This window comes from Ictidomys tridecemlineatus, chromosome 12 (genome assembly GCF_052094955.1).
Source record: "Ictidomys tridecemlineatus isolate mIctTri1 chromosome 12, mIctTri1.hap1, whole genome shotgun sequence".
NCBI classification, from domain to species: domain Eukaryota; kingdom Metazoa; phylum Chordata; class Mammalia; order Rodentia; family Sciuridae; genus Ictidomys; species Ictidomys tridecemlineatus.
Genome location: NC_135488.1, coordinates 69,111,433 through 69,131,937, shown reverse-complemented (window position 1 = coordinate 69,131,937; position 20,505 = coordinate 69,111,433). Strand labels below are relative to the sequence as shown.

Sequence of the window (20,505 nt, the reverse complement as noted above, 5' to 3'; positions counted from 1 at the left end):
ATGAGGGCTGGCTGGTATTACCCTTACGGTGAGGCCATTTTTCACTTAAACTGGAGCTTGCCCTCTGGTGCCTTCAGCATACACCTGATCTTTGGACTCAGTAATCAGAGACACAGACACCTTTCTCTCTCTCTTTTTTTTTTTTCCTCTCTCTCTCACCAAGAAACTACTGCAGCTAGAGCTATTTTCTACTTAATATGACAGAGAGCAAATATGAAACTTCTGTAGCCATACAGTTTTAAAAATTCTGCAAGAGAATTAAAAGTTCACCCTCCTAAATACTGCATCCATTTTTATTTGCATGTAATACTAACAAAATGGTCTTGATTCTGCTGATATAAATGAAATATAAAGTTTATACTTTTATCAGTGTTCTTTAACAAGAAACAAGCCACAGCAAAAGAAACATCTAAACATTTGTTGCAACTTTTACCTTTCTTGTTAACTAAAGGGTAAAATATTTTGAGGGATAGCTTGTAGGGTGTAACATTTACTGACTATGGACTGTTTAAAATAATGGCTATCAGTCACCAGGTAAATTGGAGTGAATTTTTTAAAATTGAAATCTATGCTATTTTACTATGCTTATTATTAATAATTTAGTGTGTAACAACTGACAAATTTATATTTCAGCTCTTCAATTAAATTTTAAAAGTTTTAATGAGGAGCAAATAGGAGTGTAAAGATTTTCTAAATCTGAGTTAATATCCTTCTCTTAGTTCTTTAATGGAAACAACCCTGTGCAGCTGTTACCTAAAAGGCTGTGACACTGGCCTGACAATAAAACTGTTCCCTAGGACACCTCCTGTGGTATATTTGGTTGGCATTATAAAATGTGAGCCCTCTCCCCTACCTGCTCAAGTGAAGGAATAGCACCCGTATTAAGGGCAGGGGTAGGGAGCATCCAATCCGTTTTGTAAGTTTTCTCACTTCAGAGCAAAATGGTTATATATATTTTAATTAGGAGGGGAAAGAAGTAAAATTATTTAAAAGGATTAGTAACTTGGTGAACAACACAATTTTACATTAACACGTAAAACCTCTAAGTCAGTGAAGCTAAAAGAAATCTAAACATTTGTCTCTATATCTCTTTTTAAATTGAAATTGATAAAATGAACAGGAAAAGAGGGACCCAGGGACAAGCTATTCTTACTTATGCCAGAAGCTGGGATCTGAGGATGGGTATTTTCATCCTCCTAGCACACTCAAATCAGAATAGACTGCTATAAAAAGGGGGAGGAATGGGAGCTGCTAGGGTGAGACAAGCCTTCTGGTGAGCTGAGCAACTATGCCCATCAGCAAAACAACTGAGGGCTCTCTCAGGTGGATGGCCCTCCCAGGCTTGAGCGGACCCAAAAGCCCTATTACAAAAAGCAACTTAGAACACTTAGGGCCTCAGTAATCCTACTGGTGACTACAACTTCTAGGCTCTTTACAAACATTATAAACATTTCTTAACACGTATTGGGAAATCAAAAAGCATATCTCATGAATAAGGCTTGAAAACATTCACTCAGTTCCTTAAGGCTGACTGGGGCTGCCCAATTTGATTCAAATAAAAACCGCTGAAGTCGGAGGCTAGATGTCTCACCCTATTGACTGTCCTTCCCCATTCTGTGCCTGTAAAAACTTACTTTCTACCTCCTGAAACCACCCAGCTTGCAAGCAAAAAGTCATTCTAAGAAAACTACATCGGATCTTTTCGTGAAACTTAAAAAACTCAGCTCTCATCTGAATCGATTACCACCAGCTCTGCTGAAACTAAGAGAATTTATGGCCAAGGAGAAAAATAAGAACAATTCAGGATTTTCTCTCGATGCAATAGCCCTCTGACGGCACCCCTCTCTTAATGGTACAAAGTCTAGGGCTTGGGACAGCTGGCTACCCTCAGCCCCCCTCCCTCTCCGTCATAGGCGGTTACCACGAAGATGACTTGTAGATTTCTAATTTAAAAACCAACCAGACGATAAGTTTGCTATACCTTCGGATCCAAAATCAATTCATTTGGACAAGGACGAAGAGAGGGTGGAAAGGATGTTTTAATATAAAAACACTGGGGAACTCACAAAAACACACTATATCAAGTTGGTTGCAAACCCGGCCACGGAACTCCAAAGTGAAGCAGCCTCCGCGCCAGCAATCTGAGCCTTAAAAAAAAGTCTCGCACGTTCACAACAACACAACCGTCACAACACGCACACACATCCCAGCTGTAAAAGGCGACAGCTCCAGGCTCCCTCCTCCCCACCGCTCGGCTCCCATCAGCTCCCGACCCCCTCCTGACCCCGGCCGGTGACTGCCCGGCCCCTGCCCTTCCCCCCGCAGATCTGCTCGCGGACGCGGGGGTCGCGGCCCTAGCCCCGGGGGTCCGAGGGTGCGGGGCCGGGCGGTAGAGGGAGGGAGCGCTCCGGCTCGTACCTGCTTCAGTCCCGGGTCCCTCTCGCGGAGGCGCCCGGCCCCCTCCTCCCCCCTCCCGGCCCTGGCGGACTCCCAACACCGCCCCCCACCCACCCGAGAGCCCAGCGCACCCGAGGATCCCCTCCAACCCGGCGCCGGGAGAACTTACCACATGCAGCTCCACCTGGGAACTAACGCATCAGGAGGGGTTTCCGCCCACTCCTCAAGCTATTCCCTCTCCATGCGGAGTGCCCCGCCGCGGGGGCCCGAGGGTGGCGCCGGGAAACGGGCAGGAGGCGAGACCGAAGCTAAGACTCCGGCGTCCTCTGCCTGAGCGCCCGGAGCATTATACAATGGTGGAGGCAGCGGCAGCAGGCAGCGAGGAGGAAGCGGGAGGCGGGCGGAGGGGGCGCCCGGCCGAGCGAGCGGCAGCTCGTGCTCCAGCACTCGCCGTGCAGGAGTGACGTGCGGCCAGCGAGCCTCCCGCGAGCTCCGGGCCCCGGGCTCCGCAGGCCCCGCCCCGCCGCCGCCCGGCCCCGCCCCCGGCCCTCGCCCCGCCCCACCCTCCCCTGGCGGTCCCGGGAGGCGCGATAAATGCGGAGCCCGGCCGCAGCAGCCCGAGCAGCAGGAAGGGGCAGGCGGAGTGCGAGGCCTCGGACGGCAGCCCCGCCCACAGCTCGCTCTCCTCCCGGCGCGCCCTTTTTCTCTTAGGGGAAGATTTAAAGAGGAGGAGAGAGAAAAGGAGACACTCTGGCCGGAGGGCCGCGGCTACCACCCATAACCCTCCACACTCTGGAACACGGGCGAATGACGAAGCCGCTAGTGACAAAGGCGGCGGCGAGTGTAGCGCGCGCACAGCCCGCTGAGTCGCGCGACCGCAAATATGACAAGCATCCGAGCTATTCGGCAACTTGGGGCCGGCCAGCAGGGCGGGCAGGGTCCCAGCAGGGGACTGGGGGCGAAGATCTGTCCCGAGGCACTACATCTACGCTTCCCGCGGGGTTCCCGAGGGGTTCCCGAGGCAGGCGTCCACCGGTCCGCCCGGACTCTCACCCGACGCCCTAGTCTCAGGACGCACGAGTCGCCCGTAGAGATGGAGCTGGGGACAGAAAAAGCCCTTTGCGCGCGGTAGCTTCAGTCCGACACTCGAAAAGTGTCACCAACTCAGCAGTAGTTTAGAAGCTGAACAGAAGCGAGTTAACACTCTTCGTGGTAGGCAGAGCCACGGTGTAGATCCGACAGCTAGCCAGAGGAAAGCCAAGCTTGGAGTAGGGACGGAGTTGCCGTCCTCTGCTCACACGTTTCCTGTGGATTGCTTTTTCCCTCCCCTTAAGAAATCTTAGGCTCTGAACTACTAATATTTAGCAAGGAAATTTATACAGTAATAGTTTGGAGACGCATGTATATGCCTAAATGGTTCAAATTTAAGAGCACAAGGCAAAGAGGCCAGGGAAACAACTCAATTGGGAAATTAATGATTGTTTTTAAAATAACATGCATATTCAGTGATAAAGTTGTTATAAAAGTAATTTAGACACTTTAAGATTTTGGCTGCTACCCCAATCAATATCTTCTGAGATCACTTTGCTGTTTAATAGTCCACTATACTAGTTGGCATTTAAGGATAATAAAGCTTTAAGACCTAACATCAAGGTGATTATAAGCCGTTAACATTAACACAAATTTAGACCCATTCAAACTGTTCTGTAATGATTGGTTATCAATCAAATTGAAAATCTTATTGAAATTGAACTTGGGTTTAAATGTAGGAGACAATGTGTCCAGTTTTATCTCTAAGAAGAATAGAAAAGATTTTTCTGGACTCTCGGTATACTCAAAATCTTACACAGATGTTTCACTAAGTACAACCAGTGCCCCAAACTATTTGTGGGTGTCTTTGAAAGTTTCATTTTAATGACATTCAAAATCAAATATCATAGAAGTAGAGCTCTGGGCTCTCTGTAGGTCTTGCTCAGTTTGTGCCTGGGTGGCATAACATTCAAACATTTTGCTAGGGAGCCAAGGTATTTTCACTTCCAGAGTTCTACATCTTAGAGATGACACCAACTACTAACAGTTTCCTAACCACCCACTCACTTATAGTTTCAGTGCTCACTTTAAGGAAAAGCCATTGAAATAGCTGCAATAATCTCTTCCTGTGATATCATTGTAGGAGGCCAGAGACATTAGCTCTGTTGAATTTAAAATGAACTTAAACTTTATTCATGAATTGAAGTTAGCAGAAAGTTAGACCTGCAGAATTTATGTGATACTTGGATATTTTCTAGTAAATGACTTCCCAAATACAATGTTCCTAAACAAAAGGAAAAAAATCAAGTGACAACTTTTGAGTCCCCAGAGTGGACACACAGTTTGCTAAAGTTTGTGTTGAATGTGTGCTCAATAAAGGTTTGAGTTCTTAGGAAAGCAACCTGAGTTTTGGAGTGAAATGATTTCTGCCTCTTTGATGCTTTTGAATTTTGTAGTATCTTATCAATACATATGTTATATACAACTCCCACTTCCCCACTTTTAGAATCTGGCATCTTGGAACAAGTCAAAGCATAGTGGTAGCTTCAACAGCTGCCAGTGTGGTCCAATACCAGGTGGTTAACCTTGTCCCCTCCCCCTCTCCCCCAGGCTGAGTCACATACAGGCCAGCATAGCAATCCTGCCCAGCCCTGGAAATTCAAGTCTTTGAGGATAAAGAAGGTCCTCCCTACGCTTTCACAGTACTTAGTGGCATGATTTTTTTTTTTTTTAATGTTTATTCCCAGGAAATGAACAAGAAAAGCTTAGTGACATGAAAGTTTTGGGGTTTTTTTTCACTCTTTATGATTTTGGGACATTTAAAATAATCCTACTCCCAGGACTTCATCCACAATTTAGAGCTTCTTTCAATCAATTTCTTCCTTTTTTTTTTTTTTTTTTTTTGTACTGGGGATTGAACCCAGAATACTTTACCACTGAGCTACATCCCCAGCCCTTTGATATATTTTTTAAATCTTGAGACAGAGTCTCACTAAATTACAGAGGCTGGCTTTGAACTTGAGATCCTCCTGCTTCAGCCTCCCCCAGTCACTGGGATTACAGGCATGAGCCACAATACCCAGCTCTGCCTCTCAATTTCATATAACTTTAGAATAGTTATAAGAAATTAGAGCAGTCATTCACATTTAACTATCAGAAACATAATTAGAAAAGAAATATTCCTTTTATAAGCATATAATTGCGATGGTAAATTTTTTAAGTGCCTATTTCAGAGAGATTGTTTTTGGCAGCACTTTATACTTCTGGGTTACTACTTTACACTTCACTGCTTCTCTTTTGAAAGTTTCTGTGCCTCTGTATCTTGCAGGCTAGCACACTACTGTACTAACTGAAGGCCACTTTTAATGCTTAATTAGTATGCACCAAAGAAACAAGGGACAAGCCAGATGTATAAACTGAGAAACAGTGCTGGAGATTGAAGCCAGGGTTTGGCCACATGCTAGGCAAGTGCTCTACCTCCAAACTACACCTCTAGCCCAAGAAACAAAGATTTTTAAACAGCTTTCAAACTTTATTTTTATTTTTTAAAAAATATTTATTTAGTTACAGGTGGACACAATATCTTTACTTTTTTTTTTTTTTTTAATGTGGTGCTGAGGATCAAACCCAGTGCCCCACATGTGCTAGGCAAGCGCTCCATCGCTGAGCCACAACCCCAGCCTTATTTTTCTTTTGCCTTTATTAAATGCTATGTTTCAGGCTCCACCTGAAATACTAGCTGTAATCATCCATTCATATACATTGTAAAAATTAGTCTTGGTTTTATGACAAAAAGAAAAAAGGATATATGTTTCGGTTATTAAACAAACCACATAGAACCAGCTGGGCTAAATAATCTTTTCATGGAAAATACAGAGATGCAAATTGTAGACTTCCCATTCACTAATAACTGAAATCTTGAAATAAATTTTATATTCTGGAAGTCAGATCACTTAAACAATACCAAGAAGATTTTATAGGATAGGATGATTGGAAAAACTAACACTCTCATAAAGACGGCAAAGACAGGTTTATGTACTAGAAATGTAAACTTTATTGCACCAAAGGAACAAGTCTTTTTTAAATTTTATTTTATTTATTTATTTATTTATTTATTTTTGGCATTGCGGATTGGACCCGGGGCACTTTACCACAGAGTCACATCCCCAGCCCTTTAATTTTTTTTTCTTTTTTTTAGGCAAGTGCTCTATCACTGAGCCACAACTCTAGCCCAAGACAGTGTCTTGTTAAGTTGCTTAGGGCCTGGCTAAGTGGCTGAGGCTGGCCTTGAACTTGTAATTCTCCTGCCTCAGCCTCCCCAGTAGCTGGGATTACAGTGTGCAAATTTGTCTGTATCTTCTTCCATCTACTTTTGTCAGAATTTTTTCTTGCTTCTTCCTAAAATCACAGTTCACACCAGCAAAACTACAACCCCAACGAAGGGGCTCCTTTTGCAAAGCTTTCCACATCGTCCTGATCTGCTGGGTAACAACCACTTCTTATGTTTTAAAGGAGTTTCTTTCTGTTAGAAATCTGCCTTTTCCTCTTTTAAAAAGTTGATAATATTTATTTATTTTTAATTTTTTTTAGTTGTAGATGGACATAATCTTTATTTATTTATTTTTATGTGGTGCTGAGGATTGAACCCAGTGCCTCACGCATGCGAGGCAAGTGCTTAACCACTGAGCTACAACCCCAGTCCTGACAATATTTAAATATTAACTTGGAACACAATTTTAAAGACAATATTGAAATACTTTTAAAAACATTTTAATTTTTCCTAGCATTTTTCTTTTCTTTCTTTTTTTTTTTTTTAATTCTTGGTATTGAAAATTGAACCTAGGGCCCTACACATGCTAGGCAAATGCTATACCAATGATCTATACCTGGCCCTTTATTTTGCAACAGGGTCCACTAAGTTGAGATCCTCCTGCCTCAGCCTCCTGGGTAGCTGAGATTACAGGCATTCACCACTGCACCAGGCTTTTTCCTAGCATTTTTAATCAGTTTCTTCTAGCCATTTCTAGACATAATGACTTCTATTCCATTTGCAAAGGACATTCTTGTTGGCTCTATAACTCCACCATTCCCTTTCTGTTAGGATGCTGCTCCACTAAGACTTTGTCAGGAACACGTGCCCTGGTCCCCAGTCCTCAACAGCACTACCTGTTAGTCTCCACACACTGGTTTACATTGTAGACAAAGGCCTATGAACGATCTGCAGGTCTTGAGTGTTCATAGTCTTTTCAAGATGCTCAGCGTTTCTAGCTTCCACAGAAAATGCCAATGAATATTGGAACTGTGCAGCCTCCAGACTTTTCCTGTCTTTGAGAAACAGCCTGGTGAGATGAGAAATTCTGGACTAGGAGTGCAAAGATCATGTACAAAACAATTACCAAACTATGATTAATCTGTGACTTTTTAGTTTCTTCATCTACTATGCCATAGATTTCAGATTAGCATGGTTCTGCTGAAACAAGCACAGGATTGGTGAGCACAGGGCTGCTGAGCCAAGTCAGGTCTAATTCCTTATCCATGGCCTGTGGGGAGGCCGAATCAGACCTCAGCACCACTGCGCCTGCTCCTGCACCTGGAAAAAGGGGCGTAGACTCAAACATTTCTAGAGCCCTTTCTAAGAGTAACTTCTGACTACAGAGGAGTATTCTGGCTCAAATGAAATAAAATGCTTTATAACATATTTAGATTCTTTGGAAGAATATAAAAACAAATTTACATTCACACATTTCTAAATGAAAGAAGGAGAAACATAAATAATGATAATATGCTTTCCTCAGTAGGCTATGTTGTTTGGATTTTTTTTTTTCATGTCCAGAAGATAGATTCAAGCCATATTCTCCTTGATTTGTTACCCATTATGGTTCAAGTCACCTGGCGATGAAGTCTGAAATACTGCCCCCCCCCCCCCGCCTTTGTGCAGCAGGAGGACAACCTAGAGGGACCCCTCACCTGTATGACTTGTTTGCTTAGCACCTCCCTGGGCCACAGGCAGGGCAAGTCCTGTTGCCCATGTCTCACCAGGAGAAGGACCTGCCAACGGAGCTCTTCACTTTATCAAGCTGACTCTCAGGGACAAAGAAGGTCCAGAGGCTGCATAATTTAACATCCACTGAGCTTTTCTGTGGAAGCCAGGAGTGCTGAGTGTCAGCAGAAGAGTAGGAATCCCTTAGGAAGAGTAAAATGGTTTACAGACAGTGCACAGGACCAACAGGAGAGCAGTGTGGGGCCAGCCACTGGACCCCACTTTGCTCCATTCTAGAAGGGGGTCAGAGGATAACAACAATTCTATTTCTTACACAAAAACCCCCAACCCCACCTGTTCTTGGTCTTGTTTTAACCCATATTTTAACCCACAGAATGAACAACCCACAACCACCACAACAAAAAAGAAAGTAAGTTCATCATACTCTTTAGCTCTGCACTCATTTCCAACATGGTCCACAGAACTGTGGTTCTTGCTTGTCACTCTATCTCTAGCCTCTGGAACAGTACCTGGCATAGTAAGCAGTCCAAAATATTCACTCAGGAAGCACTGAATGATGAAAAAATTAAGGAATGCTGATGAGCTTATACCAGATTCATAATTCAAGGGGTTAATCTTTCCAGCTAAAATCTCCCTTTTACTACCTTTCCACAGAGTTTTGTGTGCATATACATATAAATAACTGCACACAAGCCTTTTAGAACTTGCTTAATTAGAGAGATCACTAGTAAGTAATATGGTATTGTAATTATAACTTCTTTTTAGCATTTCTAAAATATGTGATTTGAGTTTAATCTAGTTAAAATGACTAATGGGTACTCACAAAGGTAATCCAGGGCTAAAGGTGTAGTGCAGCAATAGAGAGCTTTCTGGGCACGCCTGAGGCTCTGGGTTCAAGCCCTAGCACCTTAAGACAAAAGTTAATCTATACAGCCTCACTATTTGGAGAACAATCCTACAGATAAATACCAAATCATTGCCATAATCCCGCCATTCTGAACTTCTTTATGAAGATATTTCTCTTCCTACTTATTCTAAGAATTAAATTTCAATTAATACTTTAAAATACAGTATTGGACGTGAAACCTTAGAGTAGTTTTGATTTGCATTTCTCTAATTGCTAGCAATGATGAACATTTTTTCATATATTTGTTGTTTGATTGTATATTATCTTCTGAGAAGTGTCTTGTTCAGGTCCTTGGCCCATTTATTGATTGGGTTATTTGTGGTTTTGGTGCTTAGCTTTTTCAGTTCTTTATATACTCTATAGATTAGTGCTCTCTCTGATGTGTGAGGGGTAAAGATTTGCTCACAAGATGTAGGCTATCTATTCACCCCACAGATTGTTTCTTTTGCTGAGAAGAAACTTTTTAGTTTGAGTCCATCCCATTTATTGATTCTGTTGCTGGTGGGATAGAATCCCATATTGGTGCGACCACTGTGGAAAGCAGTATGGAGATTCCTCAGTAACCATGATTTGACCCATCTATCTCATTCCTTGGTTAATACCCAAAGGACTTAAAATCAACATACTATAGTGATGCAGTCACATTAATGTTTATAGCAGCTCAATTCACAATAGCTAGACTATGGAACCAACCTAGGTGTCCCTCAATAGATGAATGGATAAAGAAAATGAGGTATATATACTCAATGGAATATTACTCAGCTTTAAAGAAGAGTGAAATTATGGCATTTGCCAGTAAATGGTTGAAGTTGGAGAATATCATGCTAAGCAAACTAAGCCAATCTCACAAAACCAAAGGCCAAATGTTTTCTCTAATATGTGGATGTTAATTCACAATGGGGGGAGGGAGGGGAGGGAGGCACTAGGGAAGAATAGCATTACTTTAGATTAGGTAGAGGGAAGTGATGGGAGGGGAGGGGAGGGGATGTGGGGATAGGAAAGAGAGTAGAATGAAACAGATATTATTACTGTATGTATATACATGATTGCATGACCAATATGATTCTGCAACATGTACACTCAGAAAAATGAAAAATTATATCCCATCTATGTATGATATATCAAAGTGCATTAATCCATTCTACTGTCATATAAAACTAATTAAAACAAATAAAAAATTTAAAAAAAGAAGTGCTATCCATCATTCCAAAGTAAATAAATAAATAAAATATAGCATTTGATATTTATGGATAAAAAAGCCAAGCAGAGGATGGAAAAAACCAAACTATAGGCTTAGGACATCAATCTTGAGATAAAACAAACAGAAAAGAACTTGCTTATCTAAATTTTTAAGTGATTATCTGAATGGTTCAGATGGTCATTTATCACTGTTACCTTCAAGCCTTCATACAAAAATATGTCAGTAATTAAATAAGTTATGAATATTATCAATCAATATTAATTTTGAGGAAAACTTGTTTAAATTATAGAAAAAAATGTTTTTTTCAAAAGCATTACTCTAATGTCAGATGTCTCTTTTGTTTCAAAATCAAGCAAACTTATATGACCAGCTAGACTAAATTCTGGTTTTTGTAATACATATTCCTATGTCTATTGTTATAACGATCTGGGACTACCTGTCTTTAAGTCACCTGCTAGTAAAGAGGAACTCTGAAAGAAGTATGATGATTTTTGTAATGCAAATAATATATTCAAACCAGTTTTTGAAACCCTAGCTGTAAAAATTCTACTTTGAGAAGTTAAAAACATTCAAGGCATGAATGTGTATGGATGCCAGGAAATGCCTTTACTTTGAATCTATGAGGTATCATTAGAAGAGAGGATATGATTTAAATGTAAACACAACATACAACAAAAAAATGAATCAGCTCTTTGTCACTTTAAATTTTTTTTTAGTTTTCTAGTTTTTTTTTAGTTTCAGTTTTTTTAATCACTTGCCAAAACAGTACAGACATTTTTTTAATCACCTATGTAGAATTGTCTGTTGAGAATCTATTGCCAGAATAAATGAGACTTTCAAAATTACCAACTGTCCAATAATAGTAGTTCCTTGTTTAAAATTTTTAAAATATCTTTTTAAATTTAAAATTTATACATTTTTATATTTAGAATTTCAGTAATGTAAAGAGTGAAATCAACTAGAAAAAAACTAAACAAGCAGTTAATAGATACCAGTAACATATTAGGGTCACTTGTGTAATCACTCAATTGTTTTTTTAAAACATGCTTTAAATAGTAACAACAACAACAAAAAAAAGATTTAACCTTGCTTAGTAATATTTGTTTCAAAACTGTTTTCTTAGAGAAATCTTGTTTGGGTGATATGAAACTCCTTAAATGGGCAATTACCAAAGAAACTGGCTTTAAGGAGAAAATAATAGTGTGAATGATCTATATGCAACTTCCCTTTTTAAAAACAGAAGTTGAATCTGTAACACCAAATTTAGAAAGGAGAGTGGATGGTAGCAAATAACTCAAAAATATCATCTATAGCATTGACGCCCACTGCTGCTCTGTTCTGTTACAAACACATGTACACGCTGTGATCCTGAATTTGCTCAAATAATGCACGTATTTAGTTGTCGGTAGAGATGGAACGTATGAAAGGAATCACACATCTGAAAGTCGCATCCAAGGCAAAGAAACCTCACCTAAAAAATGCCAGATTCTCTGTCTCTAGCAATTCATTTGGCCTTATTACCCAGACTACTGCACAATCCAGATTTGAGGAGGCAAAAAAAAAAAAAAAAAAATAGCTTCTGTGGGACTATTGTTGGTGATTGCAATAGCATTTGCATTTCGGCTTAACTTCCTTAAGAAACCAAAGCCCAAATTACAAAAGGGTGGAGAAAATTTTTAATTAATCAGGTATTCATTTCCAACCTATTATAATTTGCTACCACTTTAAAATTATTGGACATCATGCTTTTAGTTCTAATGACAAAAATTAACACCCATGAGGATAAATATTTCAGATTACTATTTTTACATCACAGCCAGAAATGAAAAGTGAGAAAATAAACAGCTTTCCAAAGTTCATCAAATAAAAAGAGCAGAATTAATGGAGAACCATAGCATTTCATGGACAAGAATACTTAATCCTCTATAAAATACCAGTCCTCCCCCAATAAATTAAATGTAATTCCAATTTAAATTCCAATTTTGGGGGCCAAGAATGTAGCTCAGTGGTAGAGAGCTTGCCTAACCTTCAAGCGATCCTGAATTTGATCTCCAATATCATTAAATGTGTGTGTGTGTGTGTGTGTGTGTGTTTAAACCAAATTCTTTTCTTGGAAGTTGGTAAACTAATCCTAAAATTCATCTAGAATAGAAAAGGCCAAGATAGCTATAATCAGTTTAAAGAACAAGATGGGGAATGTGTCCTATCAGACAGCAAAGCTTATTATAAAGCTCTAGTAATTAAAGCAGAGTGGTCTTGGCATAGGTATAGAAAATAGGTCGGTAGAACAGAATTCAGAGTACAGAAACAGACCCATATAAATATGGAACTATATAACAAGAGGTTGATGGGGAAATAATGAATGGACTATTCAGTAAATAGCTCAGAGTTACCTGTAGGAAAAAATAAAACTAAATGCCTAATATTGACCTAAGAATATATTTCGGGTGGACTAGAATCCAAATACGTAAAACACAATTTCAAACATTTTAGGAGAAAATACAGGAAAATATGTTTGTGGCTTTGGGACAAATAACGTGTGCTGATTCTTTTTCATCTCCTGAGATTCACTCTCTACTTGGCTTCTGCTTTGCTTGGAGCCTTGACATACAGACCTCTAGGCACTATGTCCTTCAAGCTCTTTTGCCAAATGGTTTGCAATCAGATTCTCCTAAAGGAGGCACCAGAGGGAGATCAGTGGGTCAGAAGGGAGAGAGGCAGCCTTTTCCTTCCTGCTTTGGACCTCTGACTGATAGTACCTATGCCTCCTCAACCACATCCTCCTCCAGGATGCCAGCTCCCATTGGGCTTCTATAGGGCTTACCCTAGAGCAACACCATTTCCTCCCCTGTCCCCTTTAGGAGGAAAGGCTGTAATAGCTTCCTAGGGTCACTGGTGTTCCAGACTCAACTTTTGTCATAGCTCTGTTAAAAGTCTCTTCATTACAGTTTATTTATTGTTGGTTGGTTGGTTGGTACCAGGGATTGAACTCAGGGGCACTCAACCACTGAGCTCTAGTAATTAAAGCCCTATTTTGTATTTTATTGAGAAACCTGGTCTCACTGAATTGCTTAGTGCCTCATCCTTGCTGAGGCTGACTTTGAACTCGCGATCTTCCTGCCTCAGCCTCCTTACAGGCATGTGCCACGGTGCCTGGCTAAAGTCTCTTTAGTTGAATCATTTGAGTGAAATTCTGTTCTCTGTAGCAACTCTATTAAGAAAAAAGACACCTAATGCACAAACTATAAAGAAAAAAAATCAATGTTTACATTAAAAATTAAGCATTTATTAAACAAAATTTACTATTAACAAGTTAAAGACAACTTAAAGATTGTCAAATGATAACGTGTGATTCACAGAGTCAACAAAAAATAATAATAGAATTAATAAAGGACTCTTCTGAGTTTTTATGAGAAGACACATAAACCAAATAAAAAATTGGATAAAAGAGGAAACTCAAATGCCTAATAAACAAGTGAAAAGATACTCAACCTCATCACTAATAAGAAAAAGGACAATTATAAAGAGATATTTTATAGCAATAAACCGACAAAAACTGAAGTCTGATAACTGAGACTGTAGATGGATCCTTGGTGGCTGTGTCATCTGGTGGACACTCTGGAGATTTGGTAAAGCTGGATGCACACACCCTGCCCACACTCCTGCAGTCATTCTCAAGTGGGGTTCCATAGAAAATAAGCCCTATGGAAAATGATTTGGAGAACTATTTCCTCAGTTCTCCCAAGAATGCTATCAAGTTAAAAGCAGTGGTGTGCTGGCAAATGTTTAACAACAGGTTAGGGGGATGGGGAAGGTGACTCTTGTTTGTGGCCTCTGCTGATGTCTCTGGTGTAAATACTCACATCATGGCTAATCTCATGTCTCCCAAAGGAACCCAGGAACTAGGAAAGAGATTCCTCACAATCCCTCTACGGAGATACTATCGGTCTCCAACTCCAGCCCAGCATTTGAATCATTTTAGACTTATATGACAGAAAGTTGGTTCATTGCCTACAGTGAATCCCTTATGGCATTGAGGCTTGATTCTCTTGGGGAATTTGGGATGAGAAGGGCCAACTCCAGAGACCTGGAGTCCAAAGTCCAGAGAAACTCCCTGTTTTCATGCCCCTGGAGACAGAGAGGAAGAATGTCTGGCAGCACTGCTTATAACGGCAAAGTCCCTGAAGCAACATTAAGGTTCATCTGAGATGAACAGTGGATTGATACGCTTGAAAACTACAGTGGTTAAAAAGAACTGAAGTTATCTCAAAATCAAGATGTTGAATAAAGTAAAGCAAGTTGTAAAATACACCTATATATCTTAAAACATGCAAAACATTGCTTTGTATTACTTAGATGTACATATGTGGGCAATAACGAAAATATATTAGAGATAACAAAGTTCTGGAAAGTGGCAATCTTGGGTAAAGAGGAAGGTAATGGAATCAGGGAGAGATACATAGCAATTTCTCTAGAGAGTTTAATTTTTTTTTTTTAAGAAAGCATCAAAACTAAATACATTGTAACTAATAATTTCAATCTTTTTGTCAGAATTTATTAGGACAAAGAAACACATTTTCTTTGCTTTCTTCTTTATGGGTCCCATGAAACAACCTCAGAAAAATTTTTCCCCTACAATTTCAGGTGTATATTAATAAATACTGGACAATCCCTTTATCTCAAACATTCATTTATTCCCTGTGATCTCAGTAAAAAACAATTTACTCCTCTCATTCATTTTGATATATTATCTTCTTCCCTCTCTCTCTTGAAAGACTATAAAATCCAATGTCAATGCTGGAGTAACCTAAAGTTCTTAATAGGAAGTCCTTTGGATAGGGCAAGAATAAAGGCTTAATTAGCTTAAAGCCTGTGTTTGGGGCATATTTCTCACCTGCTAGGCTAACTTCTATCATGCTAGAAAGGATAAAAGCTTCCTTACAAAATATGGAAGACTTTTGGTTACTTCCTTAAAATGCCAAAGAACTCATTTAGCACTAAAATGTAAAATCTTATTGTTATTGTCGTTTTTTTAAACAAGTGGAAGCAAACTTTCTCCATGAAGTTTCTTTCACTCTGGTGGGTGATCGGTTGACCACTGACTGATATACCAAGCACAATCTGGTTCTTTCTTACTGCATCTCTTGGTATCAGGGATCGTGACCTTTGGGAACATCATGTTGTCTCAGTGCATGAACAGTGTGATTTTTTTTTTTTTTCAAAGAGATTGTCTTGAACTGAGCCTATGTTTTAAGTACACGCTTTTCTGCGAGCTAGCAGGCATTCTGAAGCTAGGTGGTTCTAAATAAAGAACTCTAGTCAACAACAGGAAATAACTCCCACAGAAAAAAGGGGCAGAATACAAACTCTCACCAACTCTTGTACACAGTTCACAACGGCCTTTTGTTCCATGCACATTGAGCCTGAAATCTTTACTTTTCAGAGCATGTTGGGGCCTCTGCAGAGCAATGAAACATTTCTTATCCTTCTGCTGTGTCCTTGCCTTCTTCCCTGTGAGGAGATTAATCTTACAAACTAACTTCTTAGAGATAGCAGATCAGAAAACTGAAGTTTTTATTGTAACTTTTTTTAAAACTTAGCTTCTCAAGAACATTTTTTGGTTTAAAAACTCACTTTTCTGTCTAATATATATATAGTGCTATGTAAATACACACATACATTTTGAAGGCCATGTGTCCACCTGTAGAGATACTTCTAAATCTATCAACAAGGATGCATCATGTCAACCCATAAATCTAGACAAATGCACCCTCAGCATTTTGCCAGAGACATTTCAGCAAATCAATGCACTAGAAGACAAACTGATGATCTCTTCAAAGTCTCCCACCTTGAGTCTTTAGAAAAAAAAAGGGAGAAAAGGGTTGATCCCAAATCAACCAAACAGAAAGACTTTTTGGATGGTGATTTTCAAAGTCAAAGTGGCTTGGACTGGAACGGACTGGTGGCAACTACAGCATAGCACAGGTGCTCCTGACAAGGGAGGGGCTCCCAGCAAAATAGCTTCAGAGTGACTGCAGACTGGTATTTCTTCCCTCCTCCCTGGGACACTCAGCCCTGCCCTCCCTACTGGCTCCTTCCTGCAGTCAATAAATTACAGACCTAACAGGCTCCGTCTTCCTTTAGAACAAGATCCATCCTCCCTGCTTCCACACTTGCCTTTACCTTCCCAGCTTTATGTTTCCCCTGCTTCCTCTGCCTACTGCAGAACAGTGGCACTGGGCACCCCAGGAAAGGGCAACAGTGACCTCTAAATACCATGGCCAGAAGACACATCTGTCACTCACACTGGACATTACTGTCCACCTCCAGTTTTTTCTTTCAGGTTGAACTACAGTCTCCCGACTCTTGTCTCTCTGGCCAGTTGGATTCTTTTTACCAGTTTTTCTTCCTCTGCCCTCCTTATAAATCTTTAGTTTAGATTTTTTCCTTTCTTTTTTTACAGTACTGGGAACTCAGGGCCTCACACATGCTAGGCATGTGCTCTCCTACTCTACCAATTAGCCACACCTCCGACCCAGCATGTCAGAATCTTCAGGAAAATTTGGGGACAGTAGTGTTTTTTAAAAAAAATTTCCCAGTTGATATTCACTCTGTAAATGTTGGTACTCACTATGGTTTTGTCTCTGCTCCCTTTTCTCTTCTCATCTTATAAACCCTCCTAGGCAACCTCACTCATTCTCAGGGCACCTATATGCTAATGACTCACAAATCATTAACCACATTCCAGACCTTTCTTCCTGAGCTTTCAATCTGACCTTTTCATGTAGGAAGACCCCACATCCCAGTATGCACTGGGGTCATTCCTGGCTTATGCTTGCTGTCCTGCCATAATTATTGATGACATACTGTCTCAATCTCAAAAGGATCCTGGTTTGAACAATAAAATCATATGGTTAGCCTAGTTCTACCTCATTGCCTACTAGACATTTTCCCTGGTTATCATAAAGGTGTCTCCAACTCACAAATCATCTAAAATGGTCCTGGTTGTATCCTTCTTAAATCTGTCCCTCCTCATGAATGCTTATATGAAGTTAGAGCACCAACATCCCTTGGTGTCTAAATTGGAAATCTAATTCTACTCTATACCCTCATGTTCATCCAGACACGAAGTTCTGTCCTTTTTCTTTAGTATTTTCCATGTCTGCTCCATTTCTCTACTATTGCCCTCATCAATTATCTTTCACTTCTGTTATTGCAATAATCTATTTCCCAATTTCCAGTCTTGAATATTCTCTAATACATCCACACCATCCATTGTGTGGCAGGGAATATGATAAGTACTAGAAATACAAAGTGAAGGGGGGTTGGGTGTGTGGCTCAGTGATAGCATGTGTGAGGCCCTGTGTCCAATTCCCAGCACTACAAAACAAACAGCTGGGTGCAATGATGCACCCTTGTAATCCCAGTAGCTCTGGAGGATCATGAGTTCAAAGCCAGCCTCAGCAAAAGTGAGGCATTAAGCAACTCAGTGAGACTCTATCTCTAAATAAAATACAAAATAGGGCTGGGATGTGGCTTGGTGGTTGAATGCCCCTGAGTTCAATCTCTGTTACCCCCACAAACAAACAAACAAACAAAAACAGAACAGGAAATATTCCTACTGAGTCTCAGGGAAGACTAACCCATGGATGTGACGCCATGGGTTACAAGGTGATAGACACATGTACACCACACAGCCTGGCCAGTGTGGAAGGAGGCTGGCAGATGGTGACCATTTGATTTTAGGGCAAAATAGTCAGCCTACCTCATTAATCAAGGTCACTAAAGGCAGATGGAGCAATAGGAGCCAAGACAGGGGGTGGGAAGGGCATATGACATGGGTGCAGATTTGGAGTGTAAATTCCCGGCAGGGAGTAGCAGTACAGAAGACTAGAGAGTTTGGCTGGAGCAGGGCCTAGAAGGCTGTGGAGGCACATTAAGGAGAATGGCCTTTATATTTTGCAGGCTGTGAGGAGTTATTAAAAGATTTTCCATGGGAGGTTGGAATGACCAGATTTTTATTTTAGGAAGTTAACTCCACATCTCTTTCTAAACTTGACAGAACTATCCTAAGAATTATTAGAATAACCAACAGGTGAGGAAATATAAAATTCAAAAGAAAACAATAAGACATGCTTTTTTTTTTTAATTTATTTTTTAGTTTTCAGCGGACACAACATCTGTTTGTATGTGGTGCTGAGGATCGAACCCCGGCCGCACGCATGCCAGGCAAGCGTGCTACTGCTTGAGCCACATTCCCAGCCCCAATAAGACATACTTAAAAACTGTAATATGAAGAGTTGGAGCTGGGCATAGAGGTACACATCTGTAATTCCAGCCAAGTCTGAGGCAGGAGGATCACAAGTTCAAGGCCAGCCTCAGAAACTTAGTGAGATTGTCTCAAAATAAAAAGGGCTGAGAATGTAGCTCTGTGGTAGAGCACTTGCCTGGCATGAGCAAGGCCTGGGTTCAATCCCTATCACTGCAAATAAATAAATGAATTAATATATAAATTAATTAATTTTAAAAAATTAGGTTCTGGAACTAGAAAAATAAAAATTCTTTAAATAGACCTAGTACACAAGTTTTATATGCACTCAAGATGTGCTGCTGCTAACAGGAAAAGAAAGTGTGTGCAATGGTTACTATTTAGGGAGGAAAACTGGACATCTGATTCCTGCTTTGGGCACAATATGATGAAATACTAGAGATATAGAATAACATTTAAAAATATAAATCTAAACCTAAGAGAACTAAAAGAAACCACAGATAAATAATTGATCTTAGAGGAAGACAAGACCTTTCCAGGTACACAGCAAAAGACCCATAAAGGATAAAACTGACTACATTAGGGGGAAAAAAAAGAACATGTAGCAAAAACACCATAAGAAAAAAATTTAAATGCAAAACTAGGAAAATATTTGCAACACAGATAGCAAAGACTTAGTAATCTTACAACCTAAAGAGGGCCTATGAATCAATTAGAAAAACGATACTAAATTAGAAAACTCTGAAACCAAATTAGAAATATGGGCAATGGACACAGGTAATGGTCACCAAAAGAGGACATGCATGAACAAGCGAACACAAATTTACTTAATCAAAGCAGATTTAAAAGAAATAGACTTCCCATATACCACGCTGTAAAGAGTTGTTTTAAAAACTGATGCGGGTACAGTGGACAGGGTTGTCTCATAGCTACTGATGGAGTAGGAATTGATTCAACCTTGGGAAGGACAGGATTTTGGTCGTGTGTATCAAGAACCTTTTTAAATGTCCATATTCTGTAATGTGGTCATTTCATTTCTAAGAATTTGCCTTAGAGAACTGATTAGGGCTGCGTATAAAGAACATATTTGTTCAATAAATATTCATTGAATACTCACTGGGTCTAAGTTCTAGGAGGTGGGAATATGGCTGCAAATAAAACACAAAACTAAAATCCATGTTTTTACATTCAGCTGGGGGGAGGAGTTGAGAGGGCAGCAGAATAAATAAGTAAATTATATGGTATATTAGAAATTAAGTGCTACAGGAAATATAAAGCAAGAAAAGAGAATGGGAATTTTGTGTGTTTATGTGTGGGGTGGGGGTGGTTAAAGCACCCGCACTAAGAAGATGACCTTTGAGTAAGGACCTGTAGGAGGGGAGGAGACTAGCCAAGCTACCTGGCAGAAGAACTTTCAAGGCAGAGGGAAGAGGCCCACCTGTGGTCTAGTCAATGTCCACGTGGACAAGAGCTGGTGAGAGTGTGGAAGGAGAGGAAGCACAGGAGGAGAGGGGGCAGGCTGCAAGGGGCCTTACAAGTCCATGCAATGACTTTGGCTTTTATCTTCAGTCAGATACAAAGTGATAACTGAAATACCTTAATGCTTAACTGTGTATTCTCGGTTCAGCATCTGGTGATGTATGACACAAACTTATTCTCTTACAGTTCTGGAGGTCAGAAGTCTAAAATCAAGGTGCAGA

The 20,505-nt window shown here is 40.3% G+C and overlaps 2 protein-coding genes across 4 annotated transcripts in view; one reads left to right on the top strand and one right to left on the bottom strand.

Moving 5' to 3' along the window:
• The window catches only part of Sertad2 (SERTA domain containing 2), a 109,671-nt gene that overhangs the window by 19,455 nt on the left and 69,711 nt on the right, over positions 1 to 20,505 (bottom strand). The window contains exon 1 of one of the 3 annotated variants that reach the window (XM_078029111.1): positions 2,567 to 2,896. The exons of the other annotated variants lie outside the window; for them this stretch is intronic. The gene's annotated coding sequence lies outside the window, so the exon portion shown is untranslated. Of the gene's footprint in view, positions 1 to 2,566; positions 2,897 to 20,505 lie in introns of those variants that run through there. 3 annotated transcript variants of the gene reach the window in all.
• Positions 3,205 to 20,505, top strand: part of LOC144368963 (uncharacterized) — a 187,532-nt gene continuing 170,231 nt past the window's right edge. The window contains exon 1 of the mRNA XM_078027905.1: positions 3,205 to 3,432. Coding sequence (XP_077884031.1) covers positions 3,205 to 3,432 — 228 coding nt within the window. The remainder of the gene's footprint in view (positions 3,433 to 20,505) is intronic.